The following is a 27516-nucleotide window of genomic DNA, read 5'->3' on the forward strand; positions in this document are numbered from 1 at the left end:
GAGGTACAGTCATGGTAGTTGGTTGCAGCAAAAACACGGAACAAGGGTCACAGGGCATATTAAAGACTAGTTTTTATTCTACCAACAGCTTTTGTGGATTTCGTCAGTTGCATACGGTGAGACCTCACAGGGCTGTGCTCTTAACAGAGAACGAAGAAAAAACAGCAAGGTTCAAAGGGCTCTGAAATGCAGGAAGTATAACTAGGCTGAGCTGCATGTAAAATTCAGATCATGTAACCAAGCCCAGAGACTATTCACAACAGTAGTAACTGGAGATAACTAACTCAGATAAACTGTAAATCGACAATCGCTCCAGGCACGAAGGGATCCTTGGTCTTTCTTAAGTCCTTGGGAGATAAACTCCTGAAGGTAATTTAGCATTTTGTGCTGAAATTTTATGTAAGAACATTTCACTTGGCACTTTGTGCGTTTTATGACCCATTGGCCATTTACAACTTCGCTTTGTAGTTCACATTCTTATGAGGCAGCATGGTGTAGTGCAGGGGTGGCTAAACTGTGGCTTGGGAGCCACATTTGGCTCTTTTACACATATTGTGTGGCTCTCAAAGCCCCACCCACCTGTTTTTCCAGCTTGGAGAAGGCATTTGTCTCTTTAAATCATTTTTCCAAGCCAAACCAGCCAGCTGCTTGGAAATGCGTTTAAGTTGCCTTCTTTCCATCTCTCCCTCCCTCCCCATCTTCCTTCCTTCCCTCCCTCCCTCCAACATCTGATGTTTATTCTGTGTGGCTCTTATGGTAAGCAAGTGTGGCCACCCCTGGTGTAGTGGTTAGGGTATCAATTAGAGTCAAACCCGCCCTCTGCCATGAAAGCTTGCTGGGGGACTCCTGGCCACTCAGTCTCAGCCTAACTGGCCTCACAGGGCAGCTCTTCCGAGGGTGCAAATGGAAGGGGGAGAGAATGATGCCATCAGCCTTTTAGGGATCACAATGTGGAGAAAAGCAGGAAATAACAAATCTAAACAAAGGGTTACCTTAATAAGAGAATCACTATGCTCATCTGACAAAATGGACTGCCCTCCACAAAGCACAATCCCCACTCATGCTGTGGAAGCTCGCTGGGTGACCTTCAGCCTAACCTACCTCACAGGGTTGTTGGGAGGACAAAAAGGGAGGAGAACGATGTAAGCCATGTTGGGTCCCCCCTTGTGAGGAAGGCTAAGTACAAATGAATTAAATCTTTAAGTTGGTTAGGTTTTTAAGGGCTATATAACTCTTTATTTCTATTACCAGTCTTTCCAAACGTTCTGAAACTACGGTGTGGCTAAACGCACCTTCCTGCAAATGATAGTGGGTGTTGTTCTATTAATTTTAAAAAGGCAATGCCAATCAGTTCCAGGAAACTGGGACACTGGGCTATTTATCACTTAACCCCCCCCCCCCCAACGTTTTGAAGTTTATTAGCTACTAGACTGCAGCCCAGCAAGGTTGACTCAGCCTTCCATCCTTCTGAGGTCAGTAAAATGAGTACCCAGCTTGCTGGGAGTGTGGGGGGGGGGAAGTGTAGATGACTGGGGAAGGCAATGGCAAACCACCCCGTAAAGAGTCTGCCGTGAAAACGTTGTGAAAGGAACGTCACCCCAGAGTCTGAAACGACTGGTGCTTGCACAGAGGACTACCTTTACCTTTTTTAAATCGCAGCACAAGATTTTCTGTGCAACTCAGACTGTGTGGGGGTCACCCCTGGGGCTGCTGGAAGCTTTCTGCTTCTGCAGATGGAAGCTCATGAAGAGGAAGGCGAGAAGAGACAACCACCATGCAGATTAAATGGAATGCATCTCTTTTAGGAAAAGGTGGGCTCTAGTCCTCATGGTCATGAGAAAAAGCTGCTAGCCATCCACAGGTGAAGCCACTCAGTATTTCTCATAGCGGTGCTTCAGCTAGCCTTTTCATATCACCTCACTCTAGAGCAGGGTGGACAAACTTGCTTAATATAAGAGCCACACAGAATAAACATAAAATGTTTGAGAGCCGCAAGATAGGGAGGGAGGGAGACAGATGGGGGGAAAGAAAGCAACTTTAATTTTAAAAGCATTCTCCAAGCCGCTGGCTGCCTTGGTGATTTAAAGAAATGCCTTCTCCAACCCAGCTGGAGTGGTGGGGGCTTTGAGAGCCACGCAATATGTGTAAGAGCCACGTGACTCCTGAGCCAGTTTGGCCACCCCTGCTCTAGAGGAATGCCTTAAAAGAAAAGGGGCCTGATAGAGCTCAGATCGCATCTGGCCTCATAGAAATTAAGCAGCTGAAGTCCAAGGATATAAGTATCCCATGAAGTTTCTGCAACCATTTTAGCTGTTTACATGGAGAGCCACAAAGAGGCCTTTGCTTACCACGCAACTCTGGCGACATCTCTTTGAGGGAGGAAGCCATCTTCGGGATCCCACTCAAGCGGCAGTCTGAGTCCCCCAGGCTGCAAAGCCTCCAGTCAGAACGAAGGCTTGTTTCCGCCGAGCTCCAGCAGGTTACTCATTCTGCAGCCTCTGCCGTTTCCTATCTCTTCACTTCAAAGGTGCTTCTTGCTTCCTGTCTCCCTTTCCCACCCACCCCAAGAAACCCTGAACAACAGCAATGGCAAACAGAAGCAAAAGCCTGTCAACTAGCTCACACAGAAGAGAAAACTTGTAGGTGGGAGATCTCTCGCCCCACAGTACACCTGAGGAAAGGAAAATGCAGAGCTGACCCAGCTGAAGATGCAAAGCCATTTGATTAACCCGAGCAAAGTCTGCTGGATCTTTTCATATTGATCTGCAGGAAATTCAGGCCAGCACAATTTGTTACTCACTAAGCCATGCTGACCTTGGTAGCCCAGGCTAGCCTCATCTCATCAGTTCCTGAAAGCTAAGCAGGGTTAGCCCTGGTTGCTACTGGTTGTTGGATTTGGAGACCACAAATGAAGACCAGCAGGGCTTTTTTAGTAGAAAAAGCCCAGCAAAAACTTATTTGCATATTAGGCCACACCCCCTGACACCACCAATAGAAAATGCCTGGCAAACTCATTTGCCTATTAGGCTACACCCCTGACACCAACAAATTAAGACCAGGCTAGCCTCATCTCATCAGTTCCTGGAAACTAAGCAGGGTTAGCCCTGGTTGCTGGATTGGGAGACCACAAATGAAGACCAGCAGGGCTTTTTTAGTAGAAAAGGCCCAGCAGGAATGCATTTGCGTATTAGGCGACACTCCCCCCCCCCCCCACCCTGACACCACCAGTTTCATGTGGAACTTTTTCAGTAGAAAAAGCCCAGCAGGAACTGGGCCACACCCCGATGCCAAGCCAGCCAGAATTACGTTCCTGCTCAAAAAAAGCCCTGAAGACCAGGGTTGCAATGCAGAGGCAGGCAATGGCAAACCACCTCTGAACATTTCTTCCCTTGATAACTCCACGGGATCACCATAGTCAGCTGTGATTTGGTGGCAAAAAACCAAAAAGTACCAAGCATAGCTCACCCTGCAGCTAGGTGGTGCACCTGCTGGCGCGGACTGTGACCCGCTCAGATGTTCAACCCTGCTCCACCCCCTCTGCAGTCCCAGGCAGGAAGCAAGACCCAGCTTACTGCAGTGATGTTGGGCGGCCATAAACGAGCAGAGACTGGAGCACAAGTTGGGGTGTCACAAGTTATACAGCTTGGCTTAATCCTGTAGGCGGAGTCACACATTTGCGTTGCATCTGCAAAAGCTATTGACTTGCCCGGGATGAATCACCACAGATCTTTAACTTTGCCTAAAACAGAACTATTTTCCAGCAGCATCTACATGTATCACACATTACACAATGAGTGGGAACGCACTGGTATGAGGGACATGTGCTGTTCCATGGGTGATTTATTAATTTGAGCGTACACACATCTAGTAAAACTAGTTTTAAATAACTTTGTCTCCATCCCTCATTTAATCCCCCAGCCTCCCTTAACACTCACCACTTCAAAGCATTCATACAAGTTCTTTTACATTAATGATTTTCCCTAAGCCTTTTTTACATTCATGCCTCTAGAGTTACAATCAAATTAAACAGAAAAAAAGGGGGGGTGGAAACACAATCAAAAGGGGAAAGGGAGGTGGGGTCCTGAAGTAAGCCTATCTTTTGTGTGTACATGGCCAGCAAAAACATCAGGAAGACACAATCAATGCTTATTCCCTTCAGAACATATTTTCTGCTAGGTTAACATGTCAGAAAGAACGCTTCTCAGAACCATGCTTCTTGAAAGTTTGTACACAGAATATTTTTGTTAGGATTAAGCACTGAAAAAAATGCATCCCCTAGCCACAGTCTTAAGTGTTAAAAGCCCCAAAATTTCTCCTGATGGTTATACTGGCTGGCACTGTCCTAAGAAGTTAGCCAGCCAGGATAACACGAGCATTCCTGCAATTAGGAAAAGTGTCCATGAAACATGAAGGGCAGAATGGCAGCAAAGCTAGCCGCTTCCTTTACAACAATGCCATTTCCTAAGACTCTTCCTCCGGTTTTTGCCAGCACTTAGATCTTTTAAAAAGGATATATACCCTTCCCTCACATAGCTTGAGTGGTGAGGCAAAATAGTTTGGAATTGTTTGTTGTTAATTCTGGAGAAAAATGCTAAGAACAAAATATGGGGAGGGAGGCAAGGGAGCCAGAAATATGTGGTCCAGAGATAACACAGAAGGCCTCATCATTGCTGGGAATACAAAATTGGCTGTCTTGTATCCCTCTTCCCCATCTGCGCAGCTCTCCAAAGACAGGGAGGACAAAAAGCAATTTTGAGTTGCAAGCGGGGACAAGTACACCACCAGGCTGATTTGTGTGTGTCTGCTTCCAGAGTGAGCGGCAGAAATACCCAACCAACTCTCTATGCATCAAAAATTCAATAGAAATGTATTAATTGTCACTAAATCCCCAAATATAACAATTCATATATCACCATAGAACATAATGGATAAAATACAAAAGGAAAGCCATGTCAGTTTCTTGTCGCAGCTACTGTCCACATATGGCAAAAATGCCAAAGTCTCATGTTTCCTTGCAGATAGTTCAACGTCAGGCTGGTCCAGTTATGGAAACTGTTTTGGATATTAAATCCTTCTTGGGACCAGTTATATTAACAAAATTAAATCAGTCCAGTAGTGTCAGAATTCATTCTAATGATCCTCTATATTGATCCAGGCTCCCTCCAATCTTTATAGTCTACAAGGCGCTGCTGTTAAATACCTTCCATATCAACACTGAGGATCGTTACAATGAATTCCAGCACTACTGAACCAATTGAATTTTGTTAATAATATAAATGGTCCCGAGAAGAAGGATTTAATATCTGAAACAGTTTCCATAACTAGACTGGCCCGCTGCTGGACTATCTGTAAGGACACATAATAAGATGCTGTCCAAGAAGACTGCCAATAGATTATCATAAAAGTAGCATGAAGCTGTGGCGCAGCAACAAGCTATTCACTCTTAACAAGACCAAAGAAGCAAAACATGTATTTTCTCTTGTATACTGCCAGTTACCAAGTTTCCAAGAAAGCAGACACACAGGTTAATTCATTATTATTTATTAGCTGTACAGCAGTATATTCTCCTTCCCAGAGTCCAAACCCCATTATGTATCTTTATAACATTTTTATCTCATGTTGGTTTCCTAAAATAATGAAAAATATCACACAGTACAGCTAAGTACAAAAATGCATCAACCTAGAGTCGGATAGCTAACCTGATAGCTCTTTTAAAAGCAATACATAGAAGAAAATTCCTTTTTGAAATCAGCAAGACTGAGGCTCTATAAAAAGCTTACATACTTTTAAACATGTGACAGTTCATATACAGGCATCATTTTTATTTCACATTATTCTTTTTCCCTCTCTCTCTCTGTTGTATAATTATAAAGACCCCCCCAAATCTTTACTGACCTAGTAAAATTTTCTGGCCTAGGTTCAGGGGCTGGGAGGCCCTGTTACAAATCACCACCTCAGCTTTCAATACAGAATTTATAAACACAAAACAGAGCAAAGAAAATTGGGATCTGTGAAAAATCTGAAACTCAAAAAAGGTAGTTTTTAAGTGACAAGTTTCACTTCTAAGTCCATGTGCTCAGAAACCAAGATGGGGTCTGGATTTCCACCACCTTGCAAGCGAAGCTTGGGCTGTGATCTTCCATTAAACTTGATAGGTTCCCATATTCAACCTGTTAAGTGATTCCTTCCTGCATAATTCCATTCACAATTCTTTAAAACGGCAGGGTTTCTGGTTGGTTTAGGCTGCCTTTCCCCCCCACCCTCCCAAAAACCCTCTTAATTAAATGGAAAAAAGATTAAAATGTAAAAAAGTTATTTACAAGCTTAATCATTACAGTGATGCCCTGCAGAAAGCAAAGCATCCGAGAGGAGAGACGAGAGTTGGAGCATGCCGAACTTATGGTGCTGAGGCAGAACCAGTCAGTGGAGGGTCGGGAGGAGTGGGGGCTGGGGAAGCAAAACCAAAATGCAATAAAAAGCTTCACAATCCTCCCCAGTCTGTGTTTACAGTTAAAAACCTCTAGAGCGCAAAAACGAGGCCGGAGGGCATCGAGGAACGCACGTGCAGATCCAGAGCAGTTTGCGTGGGTTTGAGGACTCGGGGCTTCCATCGTCCCGTGCCCGGCCACGAGGGCTGTCTGTGGCACCTTGCTACAATGCAGTTCGGATCTAACCGGATCGAGCAACTCAGGATACCCGTGGGGACTGAAAAAAACAAAACAAAAAACAAACCCGCCCCGTGTTCCATGATCCTGTTATACTAACATTTAACAGAGTTCTGGACAAAATAATAATAATCAATTTTTCTAACATCATTCGAAGTTTTGTGTCCCGGGTTGGTTTGGTAAAATGGTCTAAAAATGATGCATATCCCAAAGCCAGGGGGGGGGGGGGGGGGAAGTGAAAAGAAACAAAATAAAAACAAAACAAAAAACAAAAAAAAAAGGATTGAGCTGCTTCAAAAAGAGCCCAGGCCAGTTCAGTTCAAGCACGACCCGTCCTCCATCACCGGTCCATCATGCTGAGAATCATCTCTGGGGTGAGGTCTCCGTTGGGCGCTTCCACCACAGCTGGCTGAGCTCCTGCTGTAGCTGCTACAGTCTCTGCTTCGGGCTCCTTCTTGACTTCCACTATAATGTTTTCAATTGCACCAGTGTTCTGGTCTTCCACCTGAATGATTGCTGTTGCTGGCGAAAGAGAACAGGAAGAAATCAGCTTGTCTCTCCAGGGAGACAGTCTCAGTACGTCTCAGTGCTGCTTTCCGTAAAGCCACAGTCAGGCCTGTCAATACATACTCAAAAGGGCTTTTGGAATGATCACCCAAATGATGCCTATGAACTGTTCTGGGTATTTGAGAGTGCTATGCAAATACTGAGGGTTATGATCAATGTTCCCTCTAAGCTGAAGTCTTGTGAGCAAAAATTCTACTTTGTGAGCTAGTGGTATTAAAGTTGTGAGCTACTGCATAAATTATTGTGCTCTGGGGACATTTTTCCTGAGCTAAGACAAAAACGTGTGAGCCAGAGGCTAAAAATTTGTGAGCTAGCTCATGCTAACAGCTTAGAGGGAACTCTGGTTATGATGAATAGGAGCAATGTAGTGTCAGGTGCACAGTTTCTTGAGAATCTAAAGCAGCTGGGGGGAAAGCAAGAGGAAGAAAGAAGCTAGCTATCATGGGTGTGAAGATGTGTGTGCCTGACAGTGTGTGGGTGGTTCCTAGTGAAGCTGGAGAAGCCAAAGGAGGCAGCAAAATGAGATTTCCAGTGGGTGGGGTCTCCACAGCCCTCCCAGCAAAGCCAGAATAAAGTATGCCGAATTAGAAACTGTGGAATTATGCCAAAACAGGAGACAATGTACCTATTTGTTCATTAGCACCACTGGAAGTTTGTTGGGTGACCTTGGGCCACTCACACTCACTCTGCCTTACCTACCTCACAAAATTGCTATGAGGAAAAACTGGAGGAGGAATGACGTGAAGTGTTTTGGGCCTGCCTTGGGGAGAACGGTGGGATTTAAAGTAACTACATAAGTTATATGGGTTGTAGCACAGTCACTTGGTATACAGTTTTTATTTTTCCTTTTTTTGAAGCACAGTTCCCACACAGTCCTGACTATAACTGAATGCCGAGGCATGAATGCTGCATCCAGCTTTGGGCAAAAGAAGTAAAACCCAGCAGCAGTAACAAAAGCTCAATTCATTTGAAGAAGCTAGTGCCTAAGGGTATGGGAGAAGAGAGCTGAACTGACCAATGATGGTGCACCAACAGCTGGCAGAGGTCCTCCTAATAAGCCCCAGGAGTGCACAGCTGGCAGAAGTGACTTCTGACCACCATGGGGCTTTGAATACCCTAGATGAGCGTTTCAGTGGGAATTGCGAGCATGAGATTGATCTCCAATACTGGTGACCCCTACCCCTGAAATGCCTCCAGAAGGAATGACTTCTGAAATGCATTAACCAGTTTAACTTTCACTTGAGAGATGAAGGCATTTGTGGGCTGGCGGCCTAAGAGTGAATTCACACAACCAGCTCCCATCCATTGATGGAAAAGGCTCTCTGTCAATGTATGGCTAAAATCTACTGCGTCCTGACATTTGCTTCAGGAGCCTGGAGTTTTGAAGGCTCTCAAAGGTGAGTTGACCTACAACCTGTGCAAGTGCCAGGCACCAACAAGAATATGAAGCTTGGGAATATCCACCCTGAAGTCACAAACACAAATTAAAGGAAAGAACGAGCCAGCCATCCGACTATGGGTATGGAAAGTTTCATACAGCTTCAGTTCAAATGCCATTATAAAATCAGAATTATTGACCAGACTCACTTTCAGCTTCTCTCCTAGTCTTCTGCAATCTTCAATTAAGCATAACGTCCAAATGTGGGCACTTTAAGTGCACATATTCAACAGTTACAACAAATTTAAAGATTACAGTCTTCATTATATGCTTCAGAGGAGAGGGGATGCAGTAAGTTTACAAGCCTGATAACCAGGTTTTTGATCATAACGAACTCCTATTTGCCTATGAGGTCTGAAGAAAGCCACAGAATCTAGAATTCAGTATAAATTTCCAGGAATCTCAGTAAATAGATTCTGAAATAAATAGATTCGGAAAAAGAATCTGAAATAAAAATAAACACCCCATAATGAGCTAGAAACACTTTGGAGGGAGTGATGGTGGAGAAGAATTAAAATCTGTTTCAAAGCACACGGGCAGGAGACATCGACTCCAGTCTTCAGGGACAAAGTCTGTACCTTGCCTAGGAGACCTTTCCTTCTGCCATGATCTCCAGGTCACGCTAGTCTCCTCCATCCATCTTTCCTGCCTCCACTTCTCTGTCTACTCCCCTCTTGTTATCCCTAGGCACCTCTGCCAAACCCTCTACTCTAATAAAGCATGTAACTTCTGGCACCTTTTCCCCTCTTTCCAACACCCCAGAACTTACGCTGGGGCTGTTTTGGTTGGTTGGCTTTGCCGGGCGGCCTTCCTCTTCGTTTCTTTGCTGGTGGCGGTGCTGGAGCCACAGGTTCTATTTCTGGCTCAGCCTCTATTTCAACCGCTGTCTCTTCCTCCTCTTCGTTATCGTCCAACTCCGGCTCTGCATTTTCCTCTTCAAGGTCAGGAAGTGACCAAAGAAAAATATTATCAGGGCAAACATCAATATAGTCGGCAAAATGAGAACAGCATGAATACCTCCTACACCCCGCCCCTCCGGGAGCAGGATCAGTATCTTGGGCTTAAGCAGGAATGAATTAAACCCAGAACTCTGAGATCACCTCTAAAATGGAGGAAGCGATCCCAACTAGTTAAGAATTCTACCATAATGAAGTGCATAATGCAAGAAGACAACAGGCATGCAAGTTTTGGAGAATACAGCAACGCTTTATGTTAGGAAGTGGCTAAAGTGTTTAGCCATGCAGCAGCTAGTGTGATCATGAACTGCAAGTACTCATATTAACAGCTCCCTTGCAAACTTCACTGCTGACAGCATGTGGTTCACAGGATTTTCCAGAAGTGCAAAATCAGCCTTAACTTCAGGAAACGCCTGGCATGTTCTTCTGCATGTGGTCTTTGCCACTCCCACCTACCAGCCAGAACCCAACCTCCAAAGTGGATCAAGTGCTCAGATGTGCACAAACAATTTACTTTGGTTAGAGCACTACAAACTGGAGAGCCAGTTTGGTGTAGTGGTTAAATGTGCGGACTCTTATCTGGGAGAACCGGGTTTGATTCCCCACTCCTCCACTTGCACCTGCTAGCATGGCCTTGGGTCAGCCATAGCTCTGGCAGAGGTTGTCCTTGAAAGGGCAGCTGCTGTGAGAGCCCTCTCCAGCCCCACCCACCTCACAGGCTGTCTGCTGTGGGGGAGGAAGGTAAAGGAGATTGTGAGCCGCTCTGAGACTCTTCGGAGTGGAGGGCGGGATATAAATCCAATATCTTCTTATCTTCTTCTTCTTCTTACATCAACCTCTCCACCATCTTGCAGACTGCCCTTCCCTGCCACCACTGATCAATATAAAGTCTCATCAACCACCCTACTGCATAAGCCCAGTCAACAGGTATATAGTGGGTTGGTCTGTGGTTTTCAATCTTTAACACCTTGCTGACTGTTGACGCTGCTTGAAAATCTGTGATTCTTCAAGCCCTGCCCTCTTCCTTCACCAGTGTCTGCCACCTGCTACTGTGCCCTTTAAGCAGCAAGCTGTGCATACTCCACGGAAGTCTCCATCTTCAAAACAATACATCAGAAATAACATCAGCTACCCTTGAAAAAGTAACTCGCATGCCAGGTACACAACAAGATACATTGCACCCAGTATTCTGGCATGCTGTAACATGTCCAATGGCAGGATTCTTCTGAGTCAAGATTCTGAAGAGGCTGGAGAAAGAGCTCGGCTGCTAGCAGAGTGCTAACCACTGGCAAATCATACATTCTGATCTAAATAAAAGGCTGAATATGGATGCAGTAACATAAGCGAGGCTCTTCTGGAGACAGCCAAATCCTTACCACTGTCATCGGAGTCCTCTTTCTTGGAGCGCATCTTTCTCTTTCGCCCGCGCTTCCCCTTCTTGGGCTCACTCCCATTCTCTCCTTCTACCCCATCAGGGCCTGTGCAGTTATCTGCATGTCGGGCCATGGTGTTCTACCCAAATAAAGGAAGGCAAGCATTAGAAGTTGCCAGAACCCACCCTTTCATCTGACCGTATTCCATTCCTCAAAAGGCAAGAGCATTATTTTTCAAAGCAGGGGGAATGGCTGTAATCCTTGAGCAAAGGGCACTTGCCACACCCTTTCCTTAAGCAATTCTGCCCTCAGAGGTGGAGGGTTATACACCCCAGGAACCATGCAATAGGAAGGCAGACTATGTCCAAAACATTTTTTCTGGGGATCAACAGGAGGGATCAAGCACAGAGAAAACAGGTTCTTTATGACTGGCAAACTTGAATACAATTGCTGTGCCTTCTCAACGGTTTCATTTATTCACAAGTCAGACTGAAGGGAATTAAACTAGATTCCACTATTGTTTTTCTGAGTTCAGTGGTTTCCTTGAAAAACTACTTCAGTTGAAATGCACAGGCAAACCTGGGAATACATCTCTTGCATGTACTGATTGTACCATTTCATCAATCTAACAGTATACTGTGGCCTCTTCTTGCAATGCGAAGCACAGAAGTTCTGATGTCCAGTATAAGACACAGCAACGTTAGAGGAGTCTCGCTGGATCAGACCCGGGGTCCATCTAGCTCAGCCTCTTGAATCACACAGTGACCAAGCAGCGGCCCTGAAGGGAGGGCCAACAAACAGGCAAAAAGGCCAAGGTCTTCCCCAATGTTGCTTCCCAGCAGTGGTATTCAGACCATGAATATCTGATTGCAAAAGTTCCCTCTAATCACCATAGCTGGTAGCCACTGATGGATCTAATCTCCATGAATTTATCCAAACCCCTTCACTGAGTGCCCTCTAGTATTTTGGGAGAGGGAAGAAAGTTCTCTCTATCCACTTTCTCTGCTGCACGCGTAATTTTATAAATCTCTTTCATGTCCCCTTCAATCGCCCAAACTTTTATGGGGGCCAAAACTGAGAATTCAAACAGAGAGAACAGAGAGCAGCATATGCCTCTAACAATTTCTGTTTTGACAGAGATAATCATGCAAAATATCTTTTTGGAGCTGGCTTTCCCCAGAGCAACATCCCTTCAAGCAAAAAAAAAAGAAAGGAAAAAAAGTGCATCTGTATGGGGCAACACCTGATTATCTCTCACTGACTGATCCATACAACAGCCCCTCTCTGAAAGTGGCCTGACCACTTACACGGCGTGTGAATGTTTTGCCACACTTGGAACAGACAAAGGCAGCTGGGACGAAGTTCGGGTCATGGTAGCGTTTGAAATGCATGTCAAGCAGCTGCTTCTGACGGAAGGTTTTATCACAATGGCTACAGGCGTAAGGCTTTTCTCCAGTGTGGGTTCGCTTATGCATTATCATGTGCCGTTCCTAGAAGAAACCGAGAAACGTCAGAGGTTAACAGCAGCCTCGGTTATTAGACTAGAGCATACAGCCCTATTCGGTTTTTTTCTAGCAAGCCAGTTAAATTTCCGACATGCCACACCAACTCAGATTAAGGATCACACTCTGAAGTGTTCGCATAGCCTCACCTGTCGACACGCATAATCGCACTGGTCACACTTGAAGCGTTTCTCGTTCTTGTGAGACTTCTGGTGCTGGATGAGTGCGTATCGCTCGTGGAACACAGCATCGCAGTAACGACACTTCTTGCCCTGCTCAATATAGGAATGCTGCTTCCGCAAGTGGACGCCTAGTAAAAGAAATAAAGCACATCTAACGATTGGCTTTTGCTGCCTAGCCTGTGGAGTATGGAAACTGCTCACACATTCTCCAGAGACTATATTAAAGTTCAGCTGAGCCAGCAAATACTGTTTGGGTAAATCTAAAACAAACATTTTAGTCAACAGTACTTTGGATTTCAAATATTCTGCATGCAGTCTTTCATCAGCATTTTATTAGCCTTCAGGATTGGATGGGATTAAAAAAAAAGTCTACATCATTGCGCTGAGAAACCTGCAGTCTGATAACTAGTGCAGAATCTGAAATGCCTCCCGTATTTTAGGCTTTTGTTTTTTAAAACTGGGCTTCTAGCCCTTGTAATTAATTGGGGAGATGAATCAAATCATAAAAGAAAATACAACACAACATTGGACGAGGACTTAAATGCTTCCCAAAGGTTTCCCACTCAGGCAGCTCACAATGCTAGACCTTTGGTGGCCAACCTCTGTCTTGTGTCTTCCCATCATCCCCTGGGCCATCACCCAGGAGAGGAAACTAATCGAAGGGCCGAATAATGACAAAAAACCCCACCTCGGCCTGTTCTCCTCTCTCCACGAGGCCTTCCTGGCTGGTTGGCATCACCCTCCACGCCCCCCCCCCCCATGTGGTGCCGAGGCTAGGCCCAGGAAGGAGGAGGAGGAGAAGTGCAATGGCTGTTGCTACCACGGAAGGGAAGGGCACACCAGGTGGTCACCTCAGGGGTGGAGACTAATCAAAGGGTTAAAATGCAGTAATCAAAACAAAACCCCCACAAATTATATCCACAAAACAAAGAAATACTGACCTTACTGACCATTTTTAAAAAAAGAAAAACTGATAAATTAATGACCCAGATGACTGATTGTACTGACTATTTCCAACCCCTGCATCCCATTCACCTGTAGGGGCATTTCTCAAAGGCAGAGGCCATAAACTAACCACATCTCCTTCAGCCTCAAGCCAGAAAGTACCTACCCAGGTCGCTCTTCCGCGCAATGACTGTGTCACAGTGAGGGCAGTGGAACTTGGCCACGTTCTCTGTGTGCTTCTGCAGGATGTGCATCTTCATCGTTCCACTCTGGGTGAAGCGAGCGTGGCAAATGTAACACTCGTAGGGCTTCTCACCTTTCAGGAGACAGAGAGAAAAAAAGTAAATCTGAAATGTTCACAAAAAATGAATCAAGTGATGGGATGGGGCAGTGCTTAGAGAGCCCCCCTGGCCCTAAAAATCAAAGCCAATAGATTTTAATAACAGAATTTAGAGAGGAAAGTAAAACTTGCCAAACGCTGCATGTTAGATGCAACTATAATCAGAGTCTGCTCTGTTATGTGCAATAAACATCCCATCCCATTATAAACGCCTCTCACCAAAGACCTGTTGGAATTTGTTGTCAGGAAACTTCCATTTCTGGTACAGCACACCAAAGGTTACATTGGACTTCCTATCTGTTTGTGAAAAACAGGGCCAAGTGTGGCAAGGTTTCTGCAAGTGATCCCATTTGGCACTGAAACATTCAAACAGGTGCTTGCTCTTCTGATTTTTTTTAAGCAAATGGGGCATAGGTTTTACACATCTAAGGACCAGAGAATGCTAAAGCTGCAGTGTTCAGGGGCCTCTGTGTTAATGTCGTCATAGCACAATCCATACCAGAATGAGTTCGCATGTGCCTCTTCAGTTTGTAAGTGTCCCTGCTGGCGTAGCTGCACAAGCTGCACTGGAATGGACGCTCTCCGGTGTGAGAGCGAATGTGACGTTTCAACTTGCTGACCTGAAACCCAAGAATACAAATGAGGCTAGTGGCATGAGAATTTCCAGTAATTACATTTCCACAAAGGAGCTCTATTCCACCCCCCAACTCCCACCCTCCAGTACATTCCTTGCACTGTAAGACAGGACAGGAGGAAGGCAAGAATGACCATGATGCTTGTACATTCAACAAAACCACAAGAGCTACTTCAGGTAGGTCTAAATATTTATATCACTTTTTTCCAGAGAGAGGGAGGAAAGCAGTAATCCCTCCCCCAACACCACACTACACATTGATTTTTAGGAAATGGAAAGGAATATTCCACCACACAGGAGAGATGGTGTTTAGAAAAAATGCTTCATGGAGTATTATGACCCAGAGCACACATTTACAGTGCAATCTGGTACACAGCTACTCCAGTTTAAGCCCACTAACATAAGTGGTTTAGATTGGAGTAACTGTACAAGACTGTGCTGCTGGCAGCATTTCCGATGCAAACAAAAGGGGAGAAGAACAGGCGTGGGAGCAGGGAGGGTTAATACTACACTGAATGTCAAAACCTGTGATTACACTGTTTATAAATTGTAAGAAAAGAACTGTGCTTCTAAACTTTCTCTACAGGTCTGATTTGTGACAGAGGGGGAGAATTTGGGAAGCGCTGTCCAAAGCCCTTTTAGTGCACGAAAAGAGTTGAATAGTTCTTTCGATCCTACCAACGCAGCAGCTTCACAAAGGCATTTTTCTTCCTCCATACCTACTTCTAAGCAGCTCAAGAGCATCATTAGCAGTCCACTAACATTAACTACAGTCAACCTTTGTATGAGCCTACACACACAGAGAAGTCAGATGCTACAACAATGTAGTCATCTTGGACACCTCCTCCCCACACCCAACATGGCTGATGCTCCCCCACAGGCAATTTCATTGCAAAAACGGCTAAATTTTAAAATGCTGGCTACCCATTTCTGCAAAATGAATGAATCAAATGGTAGATTGCTGCTTCTCAGAACAACTAATGGGCAGACAGGCAGCTAGAGAAGTAAGGGGCCTATGTGATGATGACCCCTACTCCCTAAAAACAGGCCAGCTGTTTGAAAAAGAAAGGACATGGCTTGCCCCAATGGCACCTACGTCCAAGGAAAACAGCCACAGGGACCAATAAATGAGCTTTCGTGGGTAACTGACATGTCTGAGAAGATATCCACCTGACAGCAGCAACACATTTTATTAAGATCCAGAACCAATAAAAAACACAGTTAATTAATGAATTCAAGCCCCCCCTCCTTCCCAAAAAGCTTCTAGTAGAAAACATCACAGAAGACACAGGAAGAAAGTGTTAGGAGAAAGGGAGAGTCAGACACACCTCCACACTGGCGTAGTCGCACATGGAACACTTGAATGGCTTCTCGTGGGTGTGTTTGTAGCGGCGGTGCCGAACCAACTCTCCGCTTGTCACAAAGGCCATGTCACAGTCAGGGCACTTGTGAGGACGAGTACCTGAGGGAGCCCAGAAAATGGCATTAAAAGCAGCCTGAGCAGATAGGCTTTGTTTGGAGGGGACTGGCGCCCCATCAAAGCTGGAAAAAGCAACAAGAACCAAGATTTTTTAAAAAAGAAAAATCTGTTGACAACAGCAAATTAAAAACAAAAGTCAGCATTCCCAAGGTCCTAAAATGCAGCTAAGGAACATGTTTTCTATAGCTCCTTGACACATCTATCCTGCCCACCCCAGCATGGCACTTCGTCTTCATTATGCTCCTATATCATCTGGGGTTATATGTTTGTTATCACAGACTATGAATAGCCCTCATGGACAAAAAAAAAAGGAAGACTGTTTTATAGCCACAAGGATTGGCTGGAAGATTTACTGTGGTCAGAAAATGGCTGTGTGGAAAGACAAAATCCAGACTCTCATCTTAGCCTCAATTTTTCTTCTTTTCCCACCATGCCTTTCCTAGTTCTATAATCCTAATACCTGGTTTAAAATGTAACACCCTCCTCCCATTAGAATAAAAGAAACCCACTCAAATCCTCCAGTGAATATATTCAAGTTACATGATTACAGAACCTAGGAACAGTAGCAGATTAGTAGCATGGAAATGAGTGAATGTGCAAAACAAACTCTGTCTGGGGGTTATTAACTTAACACAGTACCTGTGTGAGTGTTGAGATGATTTCTCAGCAGTGTGACCGTCCGGAAGGCTCTACCACAGAGGTGGCACTTATGCGGCCTCTCATCAGTGTGACTTTTCATGTGGCGGTCCAGATTAGAACGGCGCGGACAAGTATAACTGCACAGTTCACACTGGAATGTCTTCTTCACTCCTGTACAGAAAGTCGGTCTTTAATAGTAGCCCATCTATACAGACTGGTGCATGTGACCAGGACTGACACTGATGCCATCTATTCCACAAACCCCTACTCCAAGACACAGCTGTCTTCATGCCTCCCTCAAACTTCAAAATGTTTAAATGAAGAGGACATGGTGTGCCACATCCAACTGAGCCAAGTGCAACTTCTGTAGAAGTGGTCCACAGTAGAAGTGGACCAAGCAAGTTAACCAAACCATGTTATGTTCACAGCAGAAGACAGCTCCCAACCAGAACAGCCAGCCAGAACAAGCTGGAGGAAAATTTCTTCCAAACTCCACGCTGGCAACCCAAGTTAAAGCCACAGGAACCCACAAGTCACCCCTTTATCTTACTCTCCATGTATGGCAGCATCTGAGAAGAGAGGAGGGGAGAAGAATCTGCTCTATGACCCCCTGTAGCCCCCAACTATGGCATCAAGCAATAACAGAATGCCCTTTCAAATTGTACCTCGGTGTTATACTATTGAGGTTCTTGCTTCTAGATCCATTAATACTTCTTAGTGTGCACCACGGTCAACCCCAGTTGCAAATGCATCACTTACCTTTCTTTTTGATTTTTGTTGGCTTGGGGGGCTTCATGTTGCCCACCACCTTCTCTGCATTGACCTCCGAGAGCAAGCCCTCTTGCTGCTCCTCTTCAAAATCATATACAGAGACGTCCACATCTTTCCCCTCCTCAGTGTAGCGAAGTTTGCTCTTTTTGGTTTTCTTAGTCTTTTTGGCTGGGGGCTGATAGTCCGGGTCCTTTTGCCAGTTAGGATCTTCCTGTGGCTGAAGTTCACCTTGTTCCAGCGTCTCCACCTCACCGTTTGCGCCCACTTTGACCACCTGGAAGCCTTCTGGCAAAGGGAGGGTGTGGCAGATCATGGGCTCCCCCTCCTGCAGGCCTCCTTTGGAGACCTCATTTTCATAAGCCCCCTGAAGTTCTTCCACGGAAGTGGTTGCAACCGGTACAGACACCGGGACAGGCACCTGGACAAGCTGTAGCTCTCCAAGATTTATAGGTTGCTCTTCCATGTTGACAACCTGAAGAGTTATTATTTGGGTGTCATCCACAGTGGCCTCGGCGTCCTGTTGCACAGCGCCCTCCATGACTTCAGTTTTCATCTGAAGCAGCGTTGGATCTAGTTGTTCCATCATGACCATCTGGACGCCAGCAGTGACATCCTGCACCACTTCAGTCCCATCTGCCTGGTTGGGCGGCATTGGGCAAGCATCCTCTTCCTGCCCACCTTCCCGGCGCCTTTGATACGTCTTCCTTTCTTTGCTTTTGATAAATGTTTCAGACTCCTCGCCAATAGCTTCGATTGCTTCTCCTTCCATGTCACCTTCCTGATGGAAAAAAAAAAGAACGACAAAGAAAGCTCAAGTTGAAGACAGCTGTCTTGACAGCATACAAGAACTGATGGGACAGATTCTCACACCTTAGGCAATTTGATTAGACAAATATGACATGCTGTACTTGCTGAAAGACAGTCCTGAACTTTAAAACAAGACCATGGCTTCAGTTTCTGACCCAATGCTGATCTGGGCTCATAATGTAAAAGAGAATGAACTGCAATTCAATCTCGAGGCAAGACTTGGGGCACAAACACCGGCTTGTGAGGAAATCTCGGGGGACAGGCATGCTTGATGCTTATTTCTAGTAAAGGTAGCATATTCTTCTGGCCTTTTCACATTATAAACACCACAGAAAGCTTCTACAAGGGCTTAGGTTTGGACACTAGCTCAATGTTTTACTCTTTGCCTTCAGGGAGCATTTCACGCATCTGCTTGTCTGAAAGAGGATTCCTATATGATGCTTAGAATTTGTGTGTGTGTGGAGGGGGATGTTCTAAGGTTTACACTCAGTGCTTATGCAACCCAAGGTCTATTAGATTCTCAACTGCTCTACATGAACTGCATGCAACTTAGCAACCATTTGCCCTTGCGTCTATTCATTCCAGAGGAATGTTGCTAATGACGGGTAGACTATTTCATAAACTCTCATTCCTCTCCACAAGTGGGCAAAATCTTCAACTGATGGACTGTAACCACTGGCAGCAGGACCATTTTATTTAATTTAAGAAAAGGGAAACAGCAACAGCAGGAGGAGAGAGTTGGTGTTAAGGGGGGTAGGAAGAAAGACATACAACAAAACATCTAAAAGTGGGTTCCACGCTGCAAACTGAGGTTAAAGACTGGTTATGAGTCTGGAAAGGGTTAAGAGTACAATTAAAAAAAAAAAAAAAGAACCCACAGGGTGTGCTGGGTATTTTCTTGCAATCACTCAAATCAGCCACCAGGGGGCACTAGCACAACACACTGTTGCTTCAGAGCAGCGCCTCCCTGCAGGACTCCAAAGACCTCCCTTTTATTTGCCTTTCAACATCCCTGGTAAAAAATCTGAAAACATGCAAAGAACACAACTGGACTACCCCACTGCAGAGGCAAAAAGAACTCTGCCCTCAGCGCAAGGCAACTGTGATGGAGCCTGGGCAGTGTCTTCTATTGCCGCCAGTTGTTTCAGAAAAAGCAATACAGGCCACAAGTACAGGCAACACACAGTTCAGAACTGGCCAACAGGTCTTTCACAAGAATCAAAAGGAGGAAGTTGAAAAGATTAGAGGCAGGAGGACTAAAAGCAAAAATGCCACACAAGTGTCAGCTCATTATTAATAGAAAAGGGCAAAACAGACCTCAGAGCGCATTAAAAGGCCCAAGATTAGTAATTTGGGTTAATTGCACGTATAAACGTAGCTTGTCTCCCAGAAGCTCAAAGTAGGTAACAAAATTCAAACAGATAAAAACAAAATAAAACTATCTGAACTGGCATGTGCACACTGGAACTTATCCGCATGAGGGAAGGGTATTTTAATTTTCTACGGCAGTCTCGCAAGCAAGTCCACAAAAGCCACAACCCATATTAGTCCTCTCTGGTACACAAGCAGCACAAAAAGAGAATGATTTAAGTCAAGTCAGCCTTTATTGGCATGATTTGTGACTGCCATTTGAAACAAAAAGCTTAAGTGTGCCCTGTTGCTTGAAGATTTATTTTACTCAACACAGGTGGTCAAGAAGCAGTCTTTAACAAGTCTGTTCTAAGCCACCACCATGCCAAGTACATCCCAGCATTAGAAGACAAACTGTGGCTCACTGACCATGATGCATGCTGGGGTGTGTGTGTACACGTCTCTCAAGTTTAGCCCTTGGCATCTTCAATTTAAGGATCTAAGACAGGTATTGGGAAGGACCCTTCTCTACTCTGAGCTGCTAAACAGCACTGAATAAGAGAAGTCAAGAATCCGACTCCATATAAGGCCACTTCATGTATGTTCAAGTTTGAAGCTCATACACACAAAAGTTGTTTTTAAAAAAGCAAAATGCAAATGAAGATGCTATGAGGAAACCCCTCTACTTATTATTAGATGTTGGTTACTTATTACTAGATGTTGTAAACAACATAATCTTACAGCTAAATTCACTATAAGAGTAAGGCGCTTGGAAATGTGCAAATACTTTTATTATGGACCAGCATCTGATGGCTGGTACCAAATAGGCTTTGTTTTCCTGCAGTTTACTTCTGGTGTAATGGTTAAGAGCAGTGGACTCTAATCTAGAGAACCAGGTTTGATTCCCTACTGCTCCACATGCAGCAAGCTGGACGACCTTGAGTCAATCACAGTTCTCTCAGCTCCACCTATCTCACAGGGTGACTGGGGAAGGTGATTGTTAGCCGTCCCGAGACTCCTTCGGGTAGTGAAGGCTGGAGTATAAAACTAATTTCCCTTTTTCTTCTTTTATACTTTGGGCACATCACCTCACCTCACCCCACGACTTCAAGATGCAGAGGCACAGGTAAATTAGAGTAGGTTTGCTCATATTTGCACATAAGGCATTAGCCCAGGCAATGGTTAGGCACAGAGATCCTGTTCTCTTCGGAAATAACAGAAGCATGGCATTTGTGTGGATATAAGCAGGCAAGGTGTAAGGAATACCTCATTTGATTCTCCACTGCAAGCCTCATGTTTAACTACTCTTGAAAAATGTTCACTTGTGCAAAACAGAAGAAACATGACTCGCTGCAACATTCGCTATGTACGCTTTTCAAAATCTAATGACTCAAGATCATTTATAAGATAGGCATACTAATTAATTAACTGGTCAAATGTTGTCAACTGACTGGGCCCCATATTGTCAAAGGCCCAGTGACTCTAGGTCCAGGAACTCTATTGTTTAGAGTGGCAGCTTCTCTTTAAAAAAAAACATCATTATGTTGGCAAAGTCAAAACTGGTTGCAACTGGACACCAGGCCATGTCAAGGGCAAGTCTAACAATGTATAGCAATGCTGCTTCTATAGCCCACTTCTTAACTGCACATAAATAAAGAAAAAAAAATGGAATATAAGCAGTCACCGGTAACAAGGCAACTGTCTAGTGCAATCCATGTTAAAGTATTGAAGTAAAGGTAGTCCCCTGTGCAAGCACCAGCCGTTTCTGACTCTGGGGTGATGTCGCATCACAATATTTTCACGGCAGACTTTTTTTGGGGTGGTTTGCCATTTCCTTCCCTAGTCATCTACATCCCCCCCCCCCCCCCAAGCTGGGTACTCATTTTACCAACATCAGAAGGATGGAAGGCTGAGTCAACCTTGAGGCAGCTACTCAAGGGATCGAACTCAGGTTGTGAGCAGAGAGCTTTGACTGCAGTACTGCAGCTTTACCACTCTGCGCCATGAGGCTGAATATTAAAGTATTACTACCCATGTTATAATAATTCACTACAACTTCTTTAGAAATACAATTTCACTATGTCACAATTTCAGTGAACAAATTTGCTTTTGTAAAGGAAGCCATGCATGTATGTAAGACTAAGCAAGGCCAATAATGATAGGATGTTTTAGAGGCCATTAATTCACAGAATCACCATTAAGTCAGAAGTGATTTGATGGCACTTAAAAGACATGAACTATCAGCATAAATATCAAAATGGTAGATTAGCCATTTCATGAAGACAAGTTTTGTTGTTCTACTGAAGTTAATGGCTTTGAAATACCTGGCTATATTTGACCAGTCAGTTAACTAATTTATTTTTTAGAGAACATAATGCCTAGTCCTAAGAATTTTAACACTGCAGTATACAATGCTTTGCACAAAACTTTAAAAATTACTGCTTCTTCCACTCAAGACAACATGTCCAGAGATCCCATGAGGTCTTGCATTTAGGCACTGACTAGACCAGGGGTAGCCAAATTTGCTTAATGTTAAGAGCCAAACAGAATAAATGTTAGATGTTTAAGAGCTGCAAGACATGAACATCAGATATTTGAGAGAGATGAGGGAGGGAAATAGATGGGGAGGGGTAGAAAGAAAGCAACTTTAAAAATGCATTCTCCAAGCCACTGGCTTGCTTGGTGAAATGATTTGAAAAGACAAATGCTTTCTCCAAACTGGCTGATGGGGGCTTTGATAGCCATACAATGTGTGAAAGAGCCACATGTGGCTCCCGAGCTGCAGTTTGGTCACCCCTGGACTAGACCCAGTTCTGCTTAGCTCCAGCAAAGTTCCTGCAACAAGTGGGCTGGACTGGCTAGCAGTTTAATCTCACCAGTCAAATGGTTTTACAAGACTCCTGAAAGTTCTCAGGCTTGTTCCAACAACTAACCAGGAGACCTTAACTCCACAACTGTAGAACTGGTAAAAAGGAGGAACTGACATCTGCATTTGGTGTATGAATGATCAAACTCAGGATGCTCTCATCATTTTAACAGTGACATGTGCACAGTTCCTCTACCAGTATAGTCTCCAAGACATAGATAGAAAAGAAGAAAAGGTAACAAGGTAGCAAAGGAACATGGTGGGAATGAAGAGGTAAAATGATGAGGTGGCAGAATGAACTGGACCACAGCAGATTACAGGCAGAGGATCACATACTGAAATCATTCCTCATGTTTAAAGAATAATAATAATAATAAATTTTTATTTATACCCCGCCCTCCCCGCCAAGAACTTCCTGGAAATAAAAAGGCAGCCAAGAAAACAAGTGGGTAATTCTTTTCTTCTGTGCCAATTTTCTACTTGCATGAAGTGGGGTCAAAAAAAAAAATCTGTGAAGGAGCATTTGGACCTGGAGTTCATTCTACTACTTCATTCTCCTGTATGTGTAAACCAGGCTTGTGCCACAAAAGACAAGCTGATCATCCCTGTATCAACTAGGAGCAAAGACATTTCAATGTGTGTCCTTAATGCGATGCTTTTCCCATATAAGGATCACACGGGCAGCAATGTGGGTGGCTATTTTTTTGCTTGTCAGCAGTAGGAGTGATACATCTACTAATGTGAGCCAGGAATTCTACCTCTTGCATAAATCTTCCCCCACAATAAATCATTTCATATCTGGCCGGGTCAGCTAGCATATCTGCATGTGTGGGAAGAGGTTTTTATTCACTGATTTATCACTAATATGGCTGATGCAGGAGGAGAGGAAACAAGGCCCAGAAATCCCAAGGGGGCAAAATGCTTGGTTAGCCGGATACTCTTCCAATACACCCTTTGATCCACCCACTGTCCTGTCGCATGCATTATATCCACAGATGGAATTGGACAAAACAAAATATATTGTTCTTCAGCAAGCGTATTTCCTGTATGCATCAGTTAAGCACAAGGCATTTTCAGTGGATCATTTTTACAGCCTGTGGTTCCAAGAAAAGATGAGGGTACTTGGCTTTTATACATGGGTGACTTGGGGCCAAAGAAAAAACACGTTTTCACTTGAAAGCACAAAGCTACATTTACTCACTTTCCCCCTTATCCATAGCGAGAATATCTTAGTTATTATTCATCTTGCAAATTCCTGGTTCCCTACCCCCTTTGTGCCTCTCTTCAGCAGGGGATTGTTTCAGCTTTTTATGTTTTTGTTTAACCCTTTGACTTGGATTTGGACAAAAACTTTCTTAGGTGTAGACATCTGGAATTTTCTAACCTTAAGATTGCCATTGCCCCCAATTATAATCTGTTACATGTAGCTATTAACATTTACTACTTGCAGTTATTAAAAGCTTAATCTTGAATGCATCACATGTTTTACTGAATATTTGCTAGCCAGCCCATGACCAACTTAAATTAAGGGAATGTGATGTTCTGTTGAATAATCAAACAGATTTTGACTAAACATTTTTATTACACCCCCCCCCCGCAAAGGTGATAATTTGGAAGCAATTTTGAGGCATGCTCTCTCTCACTGAGGGAAAGTCTATCCTAAGAGGATGCCCACTACAAGGACATAATCAATGTTCTTCAGAACCACTGTTCGTACCCACATGAAAAATTAGTGATGATTTGATGGTTGAACTGGGTGAACCGGAAGAGGGCAGAAGGAAGGTAAGTAAATCTCCTGGGATCTGTGGAAGGATGAGTCTACCTTGGGCTGAAAGGATGGAACAGTACGAAGAATGACCTTGTCCTTACGGATGACACAAAAATTTGGACTAACAGACAGAGCGCCTAACTCTGAAACTCTTCTGGCAGAAGTGACAGCCACCAAAAACAACACTTTCATCCGAAGGTAAGATAAAGAAATCTTCTCTTGGCTCGAAGGGGGCCCTTGTTAGGTCACTGTGTTGAGAGTCCAAGCAGGGAATCTGTATACCTGAGGGGGTTGAGATAGAGAAGCACCCCTCAGGAAATGGAGAATATGAGGATGTTTTGAAATTGATGTTTTTTGAACCTTTGGTATGACCGACGATAACGCTGTGACTTGGCGCTGTAAAGTAGCTGCTTTTAGCCCCGAATCCAGCCCATCCTGTAGGAAGTTCAGAACAGAGTTAACTGTTAGGCAAAGTGGGCCCATTTGCTTTCTACAGTACCATCTGACGAATACCTTCCATTTATAATTGTAAATTCTCTGTGTTGAAACTTTCCTGGCTGCCAAGATAGTTCTGGTAACCTGATCTGAATAACCCAGTTTTGTCAAACCTTGCCTTTCAACCTCCAGGTGGTCAAGCAAAACCACTCTGGACTGGGGTGTGCAATTGGCCCCTGGTGAAGCAAACCTTCTGTCACCTGTAGCGTCACTGGTTTTGAGACTGCCAGTTCCTGCAGATCTGCTAACCAGGGTCTCCGTGGCCAATATGGGGCCACTACAATAACCTCTGCCCTGAGTTGTTGTATTCGCCAAAGAAGTCTCGGAAGAGGGAATGCATACAGCAGTTCCTTTGGCCAGGGAGCTGTCAGCGTGTCTGTTTCCTCTGCTAACTGGTGATAGTAGCGTGTGTAAAAGCGAGGGAGTTTGTGATTCAACAGAGATGCAAGTAGGCCCACTTTCGGTTCCCCCAAAAGTGACACTATTTCCTGAAATGAGCTCTGTTTGAGTGCCCACTCCCCTTGTCTTAGCTATTGTCTGCTTAGCCAATCTGCTTGGGTATTGAGAACCCCTGTACATGTTTCGCCTTGAAGAACTTGACGTGTGACTGAGCCCACGCGAAGAGGCTGCAAGCTTTCCTGTGGAGCATCCTGGACCTGGATCTCCCCTGCTTGTTGATATATGCCTTCGCTGCAATGTTGTCTGTGCAAATCAAGATGTGCTTGTGTCGAAGAAGAGGAGCAAAATGAATCAGTGCCAGTCAGATCGCTCTTAGCTCCAAATTGTTTATTGGAAGCCTTGTTTCCTGACTGGACCATGTTCCCTATACTGGCATCTATTGGTACATCGTCTCCCAGCCTGACAGACTGGCATCCATGAAGATTTGATGCCATTCTTGGACCCAAAAACATTTTCCCTGTAGCAAGTTCTTTGTCCACCATGTTAAGCTCATCTTCACCTGTAGAGGTACTCTGAAAGTCCGATCTGCTTTTCTGGAAATCTGGTGCTGAAATGGCTGGAGAAAGCTCTGAAGCTGTCTTGCGTGGAATCTCCCCCATTGGACTAAGTCTATAGACACAATCATCAGACCTTGGAGAGAAGCCAATGACATCAGGGAAGACTATTTGCTTTGGATGACCACCATTGTCGATTCTTTGATCTTCTGAACCTTTTTTCAGGTTAGGAACAGCCGTGACGTCTCCGTGTTGATGACGACCCCTAGATGTTCCAGATGGGCATAGAGAGCTTTTCTGTCTGTTGATGACAAAGCCAAATTCCTCCAGGCACTGGATGGTCTTGTTGGTGATCAGATGGGCTTTCATCATGGATGGTGAGCATATCAGGCTATCGTCTAGATATGGATGCACGTGCATCCTTTGCTCTCATAGAATAGTTATTGGATTGATCAGTACTTTGGTAAAGACTCGGGGGGGCAGATGCCAGACCAAAAGGAAGGGCTCTGAACTGGTAGTGTTCCCCGCTGTAACAGAATCTGAGGAATTTTCAGTGGCCAGGAAAAACTGGAATGTGCAGATAGGCTTCTGTCAAGTCGATAGAAGTTAGCAGTTCCTTGGGTTTCAGGGACTCTGCAATGGATCGTAGCATCTCCATTCGGAAATGCTTGGTTGCGATGAATTGGTTGACAAACTTTTAAGTCCAGGATCACCCTCCAGTCCCCTGATCGTTTGGGTACTGTAAAAAATATGGAATAGACTCCAGATTGTTGTTCTTCTGTTGGTACCCTTTTTATTGCTTGTATCGAAAGCAGGTGTTGAATGGCCTGAAGAGTTCGAATCCTCTTTTAAGTGTTTCGGTGCTCTGGAGAACGAATGAAGTGATGTGATGGGAAACTGAGGAATTTGGTTTTGTAACCGCCTGCTACCACCTCCTTGCACCAATTGTCTATTTGTGAGTCCTGCCAGACCTGTGCAAAGTGAAGCAGACGGACACCAACAGGGAGACTCTGGTAGTCATTGCTTGGATTTTGGATCTCAGTCGGTTCTGTCTGGTAGTTTGCCTTGTTTGTTGAACCTATTGTGGAAGGTGGGTCTACAGAAGGGTTGCTTGGACAAGGACCATGAGTTTCTCTTTGAGTCCTGTCGAAACTTTTGAAGGGTGTGTTGGGTATGAAAGGAAGAGAAAAATTTTGCCGACCGTCTTGACGCCTAATGAAGCGTGGCATAGCCTTTTTATCCCTCATTTCTACCAGGATCTTATCTTGACGTTCGCCGAAAAGGTGCCCCCCTTGGAAAGGATATGACATTACTATGTTCTTGGACCTGGTGTCCGCAAACCAAACTCTGAGCCAGTGTCTTGCTCCAGCAGTGGATGTGATTGCTCGGGAAGCAAAAACCAATGAGTCTAGGGTGGTATCTGTGAGAAAAGAAACCGCTTTTAGTAATCTATTTGCTCCATCAATGACTCTGGAATTCTCCTCTGGTAGCATCTTTAGTAATTTTCTTAGCCAAACGATAGATGCCCTGGCGACCATAGAACTTATTGCTGAAGCTTTGAGAGACATAGAGGATGCTTCAGGAGCCTTGCGTAAAGCAAATTCAGCTTTCTTATTTAAGGCATCCTTTAAAGTCCCATGACCGTCTTCTGAGACCAACCCATAACTTTGTAAAACTGCCACTGGAACCTGCAAGAATTCCTTAGTGAAGGAGTACAGATGGTATAGTTTCTTGATGAAACCTGGGTACTGCTGGTTAGTGAAAGGTTTCTTCCATTCAGCTCTC

The 27516-nt window shown here is 44.5% G+C and overlaps 1 protein-coding gene across 1 annotated transcript in view; it reads right to left on the bottom strand.

Annotated features, from left to right (window-relative positions):
- Positions 1-5525: 5525 nt before the first annotated feature.
- The window catches only part of CTCF (CCCTC-binding factor), a 31829-nt gene continuing 9838 nt past the window's right edge, over positions 5526-27516 (bottom strand). The window contains exons 2-11 of the mRNA XM_060254433.1: positions 17481-18270; positions 16722-16892; positions 15931-16064; positions 14468-14588; positions 13795-13944; positions 12651-12811; positions 12307-12489; positions 11003-11138; positions 9440-9604; positions 5526-7187 (exon numbers count right to left, since the gene is read on the bottom strand). Of these exons, the coding sequence (XP_060110416.1) occupies positions 7006-7187; positions 9440-9604; positions 11003-11138; positions 12307-12489; positions 12651-12811; positions 13795-13944; positions 14468-14588; positions 15931-16064; positions 16722-16892; positions 17481-18261 (2184 nt within the window). The 5' untranslated portion in view covers positions 18262-18270 and the 3' untranslated portion in view covers positions 5526-7005. The remainder of the gene's footprint in view (positions 7188-9439; positions 9605-11002; positions 11139-12306; positions 12490-12650; positions 12812-13794; positions 13945-14467; positions 14589-15930; positions 16065-16721; positions 16893-17480; positions 18271-27516) is intronic.

Source organism: Heteronotia binoei, chromosome 14 (assembly GCF_032191835.1).
Source record: "Heteronotia binoei isolate CCM8104 ecotype False Entrance Well chromosome 14, APGP_CSIRO_Hbin_v1, whole genome shotgun sequence".
Lineage (NCBI taxonomy): Eukaryota > Metazoa > Chordata > Lepidosauria > Squamata > Gekkonidae > Heteronotia > Heteronotia binoei.